Source organism: Xenopus laevis, chromosome 5S, assembly GCF_017654675.1.
Source record: "Xenopus laevis strain J_2021 chromosome 5S, Xenopus_laevis_v10.1, whole genome shotgun sequence".
In the NCBI taxonomy this organism is placed as follows: domain Eukaryota; kingdom Metazoa; phylum Chordata; class Amphibia; order Anura; family Pipidae; genus Xenopus; species Xenopus laevis.
This window is the reverse complement of record NC_054380.1, coordinates 21,870,320-21,882,574: the sequence shown is the minus strand read 5'-3', so window position 1 is coordinate 21,882,574 and position 12,255 is coordinate 21,870,320. Positions and strand designations below refer to the sequence as shown.

Here is a 12,255-nt window from a genome sequence, read left to right as displayed (position 1 = left end):
AACAGAGACTTATAAAGAAACCACCAACCTTTCTTGTTGTACAGTTGACCACAGGGACATAAAGGAGTAAATCACATGGCTCTGCCCATTTCTCAAGTGAGGCTCAAAATCTCTTGGTTTAATGCAGTGCCAAGTGTAGAGCACAAGCCATGCCAATGCATTCTGGATGAAACAGGCTTGGCTTTCATTACATCCCACTGCCTCCATACATCCCCAGAGAAACTAAAAGCAGAAAACCATCTAGCCTGCCCATAAAATGTTTACATCCACATTTTATTTCATTATTGCAGAGGATCTTGGTGGTGATCCTTTTATAGCATTGATAGCTACTACACCAACACAGATGACACAAAATAGTTTTAATGACTGGGCAAAGTCAACAGGTTATAGGATCCCATGCCATACCTGATGACAAGACTTTGTGTGTCCGTAGAAAGCTTATTGTCAGGCGCATTATGGAGGCCTTGTCCAAGTGTGCGCTGATGCTTTGAGGCAGTGGTAGCTGATGTGCCAGTTCATAAAAGACCTCGGTCTCCTTGCTTCTCCGGCATCTTGCAGCATCTCTGGACTTTTCCTTTCTTCTTTCTGAGCTGTTCCTGAAAAATACCAAGTACAATTAAGGACACATGCACTGTCACAATAAAATGGCATCAATGGGCCTTCCTGTTCACCCAACCCTTTGTCTTTCAATGCTTGCATCATTACCATTGCCCATTCCTATATGAGATATAAGAGGAGAAATGGAGGCAGGAGTAAGAAAACCACAGAGTGAAACAAAATTAAAATGAAGGAAACAAAGAAAAGGAGGGATAGAATTGAAATGGGAGAAACATGAGACAGATCACAAGGAGAAAGGAGAAGTAGACAGGGAACCAGACATTTTTAAAGAGAGGGTTGCAGTGGTAAGGGAAGAAGGGGAGAAGAAGAAGTTTAGTGGGGAAACGAGGAATTTGATTTGAAGAGTTGACTGACTACCCTGTCTGCCACTGATGAATACATTGAGAACCCTGTGGCATTATAGCATGGTGGGCACCTTGCACACTGAGGAATGTGTAGCTATGGGCCTTCTCTATGGTCATCTAACAGAAAAGTCCAAGAAGCTCCAATTTCCATTAGCATACATATATATCATACAATGAATACCACAAACATCAGCTGAAAGCACCACACTCAGAGCTTCATTTAGTCACTGCCTCCAACACTGACAATGTAACTGTGCTGTCTAGAGTAGATGTCTATGCTATGGAGTAGAGTATGTGTATATGCTATGGAGTAGAGTAGGTATATATGCTATGGAGTAGAGTAGGTGTATATGCTATGGAGTAAAGTAGGTATATATGCTATGGAGTAAAGTAGGTATATATGTCATGGAGTAGAGTAGGTGTATATGCTATGGAGTAGAGTAGGTGTATATGCTATGGAGTAGAGTAGGTATATATGCCATGGAGTAGAGTAGGTTTATATGCTATGGAGTAGAGTAGATGTCTATGCTATGGAGTAGAGTAGGTATCTATACTATGGAGTAGAGTAGATGTCTATGCTATGGAGTAGAGTAGATTTCTATGCTATGTAGTAGAATAGATGTCTATGCTATGGAGTAGAGTAGGTGTCTATGCTATGGAGTAGAGTAGATGTCTATGCTATGGAGTAGAGCAGGTGTCTATGTTATGGTGAACGGATTGAAAACGTAAGTCTATAGACTTAGGAAAGACAGGTGTCTATGATATGGTGGAGGGATTGCAAACGTAAGCCTATAGATTTAGGAGAGACAAAAAGTGGTATGTAGAGATACATTTTAGATGCATATTTTAATATTTATAAACTATATTTAGTTTTCATAAAATGGGAAGATGAATCATGCATCCATAAGGAACTTGGTCTAATGGCTTGTGCAAGTAGCCACTCACTCCTGTTTATGTCAAAGAGATAAGTCACACTCGATGCTTCTTAGGAACCGTGTTCCACTAAGCCAAATCTGTCATGTTTAATGTCAATAACTTATCAATAAGGGCATCTCTTCTATTCACTTCTTTTTCTGGAGGATATAGCTTGTTTCTGGCTGGGGCAGCAACATGGGCAATATTTGACCCACTTCATAAGGCATGGCAGCAAAGCGGCAGTTGGGGTGTATCAATGCATTTGGTTGCCCTGGCTTACTACACCTGGAAAAACTGCATCAGTTACTACTAAGCCCTATGACATTCATTACTTGCATAATGTATAATATACTTAAATATCCAGTAAACCCCCGTTATTATGAAAATCTGCAAACTTGGTTTTACCAAACCAGAAGACTTGAGTAAATATGGACCTAGACAACGAGAGTAGACCCTGTAAGACGGAAATCAAAAACTGACAGAGTATGATAATTTAAAAAAATGTTAATGGAACTACAGATCAGATGGAGTCCTCATTCAATAAGATTTTCCTAATCAATTTCCAAACATGGCCTAGTTAGATTGGAAAAGGAACCACTTTTTCCCTATTCAGTGTCCACTCAGGAGTCAATAGTTTTGTGATCAAAAGCGAAAGAGTTCCATGGTGGGTAAATCATATTTCTCCAGCATCTATAAGGCTGAGCATAGTGGCTCATTACATTTGGTGTTCTCCATCCATTCAGTAATCTTCAAAACTTCACCATGAAGTTAATGCAAATGTTTCCCCCCATATAACTGAGGGTTGGGGGTGCTACTCATATTATTTACATCTCTCCATAATTTTAAATTAAAAGGCCAACAAATCAGCTGTTGTCTTGACAGTTTCATTGTACCTCACAGCATGAAAGAAAAAGTTCTGGCTGGGGCAAATATAGCATTATGCAAGCATTGTCCACTATGAAGAACATTATTATGGCCCTTCTGCTCCATAGTCCCAAAATCAGCAACTATTTTGTATATCACTTTTACTTTCCTAGCCTGATTCTTCCCTCATATATGGTGTGTAGATGAGAAGCTGCTGGAGCAGGACTGGATACTGGGGATCTTATGATTTGGAGAGTCTAGTCTTGGTCAAATGGTCTATCTCCAGGCTTTGTCTTCTAGGGGATGTAGGAATTAATAGGGAAATACTTGGCCAGGGGCATCTAATCTGTATACCTCCAGCATCAGGTGATACTGGATTCTTAGAGAGTTGTAAGTTTTAAACTAAAGTTCTAAACCATCAAACATTAATATATATATATTAAAGTTATACATAGGTGTAAATGTCTATCTCTGAAAATCAGGGAATCTTCTATAAGGACGGGATGCATAGCACCAAGTTCTTCAAGGATGGAAGTTTATATGGAAATTGAATTGTCTGAAGAGCACAGACATGTGACAGGAACATGGTTATTTAGTTAATCTGGGTTGAAAAAAGGGAATAGTCCATTAAAGGGATACTGTCATGGGAAAACATGTTTTTTTTCAAAATGCAAACAGATTTTTTTATATTCAATTTTGAAATCTGACATGGGGCTAGACATATTGTCAGTTTCCCAGCTGCCCCCAGTCAATCAGTTCAACCCTTCCAAACAAGTTCAGGGTGTCAGGTTATTTCAAATTTTTTATGTGAAAAAAGATCCCCCACTACTATATCTATAACATCTCTTATGTACTGATAATTTTCTACAGGGAAAACAGCCCCAACTTTGACATTCTTTCCTCACTATTGAATTGTTCCATCATTTTTAAGGACTGGGACTGCACTGAATAAACAAGGCGAGGCATTACTAGGGAGGCAAAATGATGCTTTTGAGTTCATGCAATCTTTTTATGCATTAACCCAAGGCAACTGAATGACACTGCCTAAAGCTGCACAGTCTGTTGTCCAATGAAATCCCCAATCCTTTCTAATAAGGGAGGCCTCCAACACACTACTATCTAGTGTATAATATTTCTGTTATTTTTTTCTCAGAGCAGAACAAAGGAAAGCAGATCAATTATTAGTGGTAGGGAGCACATGACTGCTAATAACAACTTAGAAATTAAATACAGAGAAAACACACATTCATAATTTGTTTTAAATGCATCTCACAAGTACTTTCCCATTTTGGTCCACACTGTAAGCATCAGGTGGGGCCACATCTGTTCTTACATTGCTATGGGCCCCTTTTTTCTAATCCAGCACTGTTTTTTTTTTACCAACTATACCAGTACAGCTCTAGCCAGGTAACAAAAATATAATGTTATCCATAAAATGTTGCCCTTTTGTAAATATTTCATTATTTCAAAGCATTGCTTAATTACTTGAACAGAACACAATCTAGGAAAATGTGTCTTTCAACAGTTCTACCAATTCAAATGGAAACCTTAGGGGAGGACGTGTGAAGTGTTTTCCGAGCTTTTCCTTTTTGTGGTGGTGCTGTTGTTCCTGAGGTCTCTGGGGACCGTCTGTTGGTGACAATAGTTTTGTTCAACATAAACAGGGGACAGATATCCCTATAAGAAGGAAAGGCAACAAGAAACACTCCACCCAGCAGTGTTTAAAACATTCTTTTGTAGCTGCAGTACTTTAGGAATCAGGTATCTCCAGGACTGGAGCTTTTGTATTACACCAACAAGGGAACATACAATGGTCTGATTTTTGGCCCAAATACAATAAACAAATTACTAGAGTGAAGTTGCTACTCCTCCTCCTTCTATTACCCAAAATCCATAAATTGTCTGTAAAGCACACATGGCTAAATAAGCTATATGTATTTTATTTGGAATGAGATGCCAAGGTTGCAATAGCTACAGTAGGCATTTGTCAGTACCAGCACATCTTGACCACAGTGTCACCAGTGCTCCTTGGAATGCAGCTGGGCGGCATGACGCCACTAAAATCTTGCCACCCTAGGCCGGGCCTTTATGGCCTCACCAAAAAAAGGGGCCTGATGCCAAGATCAGTCTGTGCAAGGAGTATGGTGCCAGGGATGTGCCATATTTAAAGAGAAATGCAGTTGTTATAAGAGGGGTCTTTGGAGATAGTTGTTTAAAGCAACAGTAAAGTATGTGGGAATAGCTGATTTTTGCATTTTCCATACACTTCAATTAAACAGTAAACAGACAGAAATGTCTTGTAAAGTCTATGTAGTATGTCTGGCAAGCAATAATGTATGTATAAACATGCAGACAAAATAATGTTATTATTTGTATTTATTTATATTGAATATTTTGGCATTTTTCAGAGATTATGGATTATTTATATCAGTCCCTGCTCCAGTGGAGTTTACAATCTAAGGTCTCTATCACTTTCCCACATACACACACTATGAATTTTATCAGGAGCCAATTAATCTACCTGTATGTTGTAAAATAGACATGGGAAGAACAAACAAATGTCTAGATGGAACAGAACCTAAGACCCCAGCACTGCAAGGCACCATGCTACACATAATGTTCACACAATATTCAGCTAAAGGAGAGATGAAGACGCAAGTAATCAAGTCAACAGCCACACCCACACGGTGGCACACCCATGGTACAGGTATAGGATACCTTATCGGGAAACCTGATATCCAGAGAGCTCCGAATTACGGAACTCCCATAGACTCCATTTTATCCAAATAATCCAAATTTTTTAAAATTATTTCCTCTTTCTCTGTAATATTAAAACAGTAGATTGTACTTGATCCCAACTAAGATATAATTAATCCTTATTGGAAGCAAAACCAGCCTATTGGGTTTTTTAAATGTTTAAATGAATTTCTAGTAGACTTAAGGCATGAAGGCCCAAATTACGGAAAGATCCATTATCTGGAAAACCCCCGGTCCTGAGCATTCTGGATAACAGGTCCCATACCTGTACTATCCAGCAGCCAATCACACTACTGACTTGACAGCCCTATACTACCAGCATAGTAACCACATAGCAACTACCAACATGGTAAAAAAAAAAACAGAATCAGACAGGTGGGTGCAGGGTGTGGGGGGGGAGATCAGCAGCCTTGAGTAGCGTCGGCAGGGATCGGGTCTGGATGGTGGGGCTGGCGGCCCAGTCTGACCCTGGACACCCCTTTTATTTATATTTTGTTTTTGCTATTATTCTTTTAAAGAGGAACTCTTTCTGCACAATGAATGTATAAAAATATACTTCTCAGCATCCAATATACATTTGTTACATCAATCATTTTTGAAGTTATATGCTACATTTTAATTTAATTTAATTGCTATTGAAGCAGTGCTTGTTATTCTAGTCTCCGGTTCTGTCCCTTGAAACAATGTAGCAGAGGCCAGTTCTCCTCCAGGTCTTTTAGTCAGCACAGCATGCAACATTGGGAATACTGTATAAGAAATCGGTTAGATACTGCTTTCAACAGCACTTACAAATAATATTGTTTAATAATGAATGTATATTGGACGGTTGCTTAGAATGGCATTTTCTTGCATTACGGTTGGAGGAGCCCTTTAAAGGAGAAGGAAAGGTCTTTTAACTTGGGGGTGTCAAAAGTTAGGCACCTCCAAGTGATTGCATGTACTTACTTGAAACCCCGGGCTGAACTTTAATTAAGTTGCTATTTAATTCTACTGCGCATGCCTCTGCCCCAGGAAATTGGAAGAAAGGAGAAGCCGGAAGACGACCGCTCTGTGGTGCTGACTGGAAGAATCCCGGGCTGGTGCAGTTTTCTCCTTATAGGAGCATCGGCCCGGGGTTTCAGGTAGGTACATACAATCATTTGGGGGTGCCTAACTCTTGGCACCTTAATTGAAGTGTATGGAAAAAGACCTCTCCTTCTTCTTTAAGTTTAAAACTGTGGACTGTGTGACTATAGTCAATTACGCGCAGACACAGAACAAACAAATATATTTTAATAGGTGCAAAGAGAGTTCTCCTATTTCAGACTCCCCCTGGCCTTGGCTGAAAAAGGAGCTGGGATTTCATCGCCCTTTACAACATAGATATTAAACAATAAGCAACAACACGAAGCATAATTGAAATATGTTTGTTTTAATTTAGTGCAGGAAGCTGACTATTTTTTGGAGGCTTAAGAGCAGGAAAGGCCTGCAACTCATTGATTTGATGTTTCTCCTCGCAGAGAAATGCAAGAAGGGAGGCCGCGGCCAAAAGCTCTAATACCAGGGGACGGTTGCCTGAGCCAAGAAAAATAACGTGTCATGAGAAAATGCCCCAAATGGTCCAGTTATGATGTAGAAAACTTGCTTTCGACATTCTAGTAATGTTTTATATCTTCTATTATAATTCCACCGCAATCTATGGGTGTGCAAATTGTCTCCATGAGGTCTATTCGAGGGGTTGCAAAGCCAAAAATTAAAGTTTACCTTTATAAATATATATATATATATATATATATATATATATATATATATATATATATATATATATTCTTACACAACTTTTATATGATTTTAAAATGTAATTGCTATATCTGTCTGTGCTTTGCTACCCCCTGCACTGCCGCTTCTGCATATACAACGGAAACAATGTTGCAAATAATAAACACTGATTGCATTTTCCTTCCTTAAAATGTCATTTTTGGGTTCACAACCCCTTGAACATCAAAACATGACCAAATTACTAACTGTAATATATTGGCACAGTCAGAAGACAGCGTTTAAATATATAGTGAATGAAGTACCCCCTCTTGTAAAATATAAGGATATTCTAAGTTACCGAGGAGTTTCATGACCATATAAAAACACGAGGCCGAAGGCCGAGTGTTTTTATACAGGTCATGGAACTCCGAGGTAACTTCTAATATCCTCATATTTTGCAACTGGGGGTACTTTATTTATTATAATACACAAGTTTCAGTGAGTCATATGACAAAAATGACATCAGAACTCACCGTTTATAACTGATGACATCAGAACTCACCGTTTATAAGGATATAATTTACAGGATATTCATGGCTTTTGTGTATTATAATGGAGATAAATTAAAGGGGCAGTATACAGGAGTTCAATGAATAGGGTTTTGTAGTTCTTGTTATTTTTGTTAATTAGGGTACTCCATATCTGGTCCTTGTGAGGCAGATAATTGAATTACCAGTTCAAAGATATCTTTCAACATAATGGATTCCTGCTAACAAAACAGTCACAACAAAGGATGCAAGGTAGCGGTACTCTACCTCAAGGACAAAACATGGACTCTGTTTTCTTCTTTTCCCTGTTTAGCTCAAGAAATCACAAAAAAACCCTAGATTTGATGTGATTAAAACAGTAGGAAAAAAAGTATGTCCAGCACAAGCCGTATTCATTGCACTCATGTTGAAAAGGGGGTGCAGTGCTCCTTAAATTAACAGTCATTATTATTTTATCGTATTAATCAATTAAAAGAACCAAATTGTATAAAAAAGGGCACAATAGCTTTAAATAGTTCTGTCCAAATGATGGCATGGAGTCATGGTGTCGCTCTGTTTGGCAAATTCATGGAAGCCCATACAGTTAAATAGTCCTAGGTCCTTTCTAAGTTCCATATCCACAGATATTGCGTTGGCTTCCTGGGAAGGGCCCAGATAATGAGTAAGAAACAAAACAAAAGAATAATCACATCTTATCTAAAAAACAAGGTGCCCATTACATCAGCCTATGATTAAGTGCTCAGGAGGGGCACAAACGCGTCAGGCTGTTTGTAACACAATAAGATGTAACATTTTTTGTAAATAAATCTTTTTAAGCTCCAGTGTGTGCCAGCTTCTGTTCTGCATGGGACATGTCCCCATTACAGCAACCCTGAGTGCTCAACACCCAATGGTGGCTCTTTCTCTCTCTCTCTGTGAGGCTACAAGCAAACTTGGAGGCTGTTCCTGCAGGAATGTGAATACCTACTGTGGCCATAGTTTTCAGGTATCTCTCTATACAAGGTCTAGGGGGTTGTTCCAGTGCTCTGTTCTTGAGATCATCTGGTTACCAGTACAGATCCCCTCGTGGATCACATTCTATATTTTGGCCACTGCATGCTTTATGGCATTTACACTTTTCTGACTATTTAAGGGAAAGTATAGTGAAGTCAGGATTTCAGCAAACACTCCCTCAGAAATTCAGACGCTTTCCAGCCTCAGACCAAATTGATGGATTATCCCGAACACCATGAGCGATCGCTCTACCAAGCGTTGAGTAGAAATGAGGGAATGCCGAGAGCAGAGCCAATTCCCCATCATGACATTTAAACGTGAAAGAGAAATACAGCCGGACTCTTTGGCTTTGCACATTTGAACCCCACCCAAGTTACCCAGTTGTGCGCTAATGAAACTCAACCCTTGGAATAGAATTTTGGAATATCACCGAATCTTTCTGAGAAACCTCTTCAACCAGTGAGTCTGGGGTTAAAGGTATTACATTACCCCTAAGGAGCAGGTCAATCACATCTGGAGTTGTAGAGTGCAGAAAGGCAGGGGGCCCTATTTGATATATGTATCCCTGTGCAGCTGAGGCTCATGGGAATTGTAGTATACTTAACAACAGGAGGCTGACAGGTTTCCTGTGCTCTCTCTCTAATGAGACGTATTAGCACTGTAGCTCACTGTTTTAAACTTGGCAAGGGATGGGTCTCAGGAAAAGGTCAAGTGAGATGATTTAAAATGAAGCCCATTAATTCTGTACTTTTATGGTCTGGACGACAGAGAGCGGTTCTGTTCATATGGGACTAAGCTCAGGATGAAGCCTCGTCTCTTCAAGCACATTTATATTTGTCTCAAACAATGTCTGTGATGTTACTAGGGTCGCACCGTGGCAACCAGACAAGCAGCTTCATGACTTTCACTGTGCAGTCTTTCAATCTAACCACTTCCTATTTTGGTATGGTAAACGTGGCCCTAACAACCAGACACCAGATCAAAAACTGGAAAGTTAAAGAGTTACTGTAAATGCTAAAAAAAATAAAAATGACAAAAACATCCAAATAAAATCTAAAAAGATGCAGATGCAATGTTTCCTAGCATATCACAGCATTTTAAGTTGAGTTTACCCTTTAATCAACATGCTGAAAGGCGGCACAGCCAGGGCAAACACTGACGATGCCCTAATTTTTCAGATTTTTGCCCAAAAAGCCCGAAATGGTTGGATTTTCGGGCTAATTCCAGCGCAGACCACAGAAACATTCAAATAGGATAGGGACCTCTCCCATTGACTTATATACAACCTCAGCAGGTCTGAGATGCCAGATTTTTGGATTCTGATTTTTGCAGCCTTGGGATATAATAAATCTCAAACTTTTCGAATTCAAGTTTTTTTCCGACTAAAAATTCAGATTAAGGGCCAAATTTCAAGGGACAGGCGCCACTAAGCCACATGGTCCTAGCGCCCGGTCGCACTACCTCCCCCCCCGCGCGAGCTGCATGTCCCCAGTGCTCCCCAAAAAGCAGCTGGGCGCCATGCCACCCCTAATACTTTGCCATCCTAGGCCCACGCCTTTGTAGCCTTTTGGGCCTGTTTGGATTTTCTAGGTTTTTTTTACTAGAATTTTTAGTGGGAAAAAATCAAACTTTCGAGTTTTTAGCATTTTAGCATTTGGACATTAATAAATAAATCCCTGAAATTTGCAAGTGGTGGGGTCAGGTGGGTTCCTCTGGCAAACACTCAGTACAAGTTACTATTGTCCCAACTACCACCATCATCACACTGAGCACACAGTCAGCATTGCTATATGTTCATTTGCTGGCGTATGCATAGAGGTAGAGACAACTCCTACTCTTTGAATATTATTTAAAGGTTCTAGACAATAAATTATATTTTAGATTTCCCATGTACAGCAGCCCCATGTAAACAAATGACTCTCCATTGTTCCTTTCAGGGAAGATGAAGCAGGTCAATAATAGCATGTTTGGGCACACTTGATTTCCCTTTTTTTTTTACTTGGGTCCATATTCACTGCTTCAGTCCGGGCCCCCTCTCTCTAGCACTGGCACCTGCAGACATTTAGGCTCCATCTCCAGTTGTGAGTGTTGTGAGTGTTGTGAGTGTGTGCATAGGTGGGCCACCGACTGTCCTCAGCGTGACCGGCCTGGAATATCCCAGGAACGTGCGCTAGTAAGAGTACCGGAGGACTCCCCAGGAAACACAAACACAATAAAATTAATCGGAACAGCGGAAATGTAAAGGGCAGGTATGTGCATCCTCTTCTAGTCTATTCATATGCTCAGCTCCCAGAAACCCCTGTGGCCCCAGTCTAGACTCACCAATTGACAGTCCCGCGCTTACTCTTACTGTAACTGGTTTAAGAGCTGAATATTGGGAAAATAAAGTGACTTTGTGCTGCAACTAACTATTTATATTTCCTATGCAGCAGAATTTTGATTTACCAAATTATGTTTAGATAGTGCCCAGCTGTATTCCATTTATATCGTTTATTCACAAGGTTCCAATGCTTTTACACAGTGACTGATTCATATCAGTCCCTCACCCAGCAGAGCTTACAATCTAAAGTCGGTTTGACACAGTAACAATAGTGAGGTTCAATATAAACCTTATGAGTGCTGGGCAGTTAGACAATATATGATGTAAAGAGGAGCCTTGAGGAAACTGGGGCATAAAGCCGCTCCTGAGGTTCTCCAGCTGTGCAACCTTGTGATGACTATAATGGCATATCTGTGGATTGGCTTGGGCCAATAAAAACTTGTCCTATTAAGACAGATTTCAGCTTATTGTCATGTCAACTGGGTCCTCCTAAAGGCCTGCCCAAGAAATATCTGGCTGAAACCGTCCAAATATCTATCAAGGTGGCTAGAAGATCCCATTGGGCAAAGACCACACGGCATTTTCCCCTTATCACCCTGAGCACCCATTATGATGGGGCCAAACATTCAGATAACAGGGTATGTTAGTGTGAAAATTGGGTAAAGATCCACTTATATAGCAGTGATAGCTGATACTGCATTGCTTGGCCACCACTTTTGCTTCCACTTATTGACCCCACCACTGGAATTCCCTAAATCAGCTCCCCACCACCTCTAGTCCATGGATTTTTCACACGTAATGTGACATCAAGTTCCTTATAGAAGCCTATAGAAGCTAGGCATGTCCTGAAATTTTAAAAGTAAATGAACTACACATTTGCTGATATTTCCATTAGATAAAACAAGGTAAAAATAGCATCTAAACACAAGCCACTGTGTGGTTCATCACTACCCCTTGAAGTTGTGATCAGATACAAGCTACTATTTTATTATTACAGAGAAAAAGGAAATCATTTTTAAAAATTTGGATTATTTGATTGATAATGGAGTCTATGGGAGACAGGCTCTCCATAATTCGAAGCTTTCTAGATAACGGGATTCCAGATAATGGGTCCAATACCTACATGTATATTTATATATATGCAAACGTGCAGAACAAC

At 39.9% G+C, this 12,255-nt stretch overlaps 1 protein-coding gene across 3 annotated transcripts in view; it reads right to left on the bottom strand.

Annotated features, from left to right (window-relative positions):
• epas1.S (endothelial PAS domain protein 1 S homeolog) overlaps positions 1–12,255 on the bottom strand; it is a 74,830-nt gene that overhangs the window by 29,460 nt on the left and 33,115 nt on the right. For all 3 annotated transcript variants that reach the window (XM_018264409.2, XM_041564004.1, NM_001092095.1), the window contains 1 exon segment: positions 406–596. In XM_018264409.2, coding sequence (XP_018119898.1) covers positions 406–596 — 191 coding nt within the window.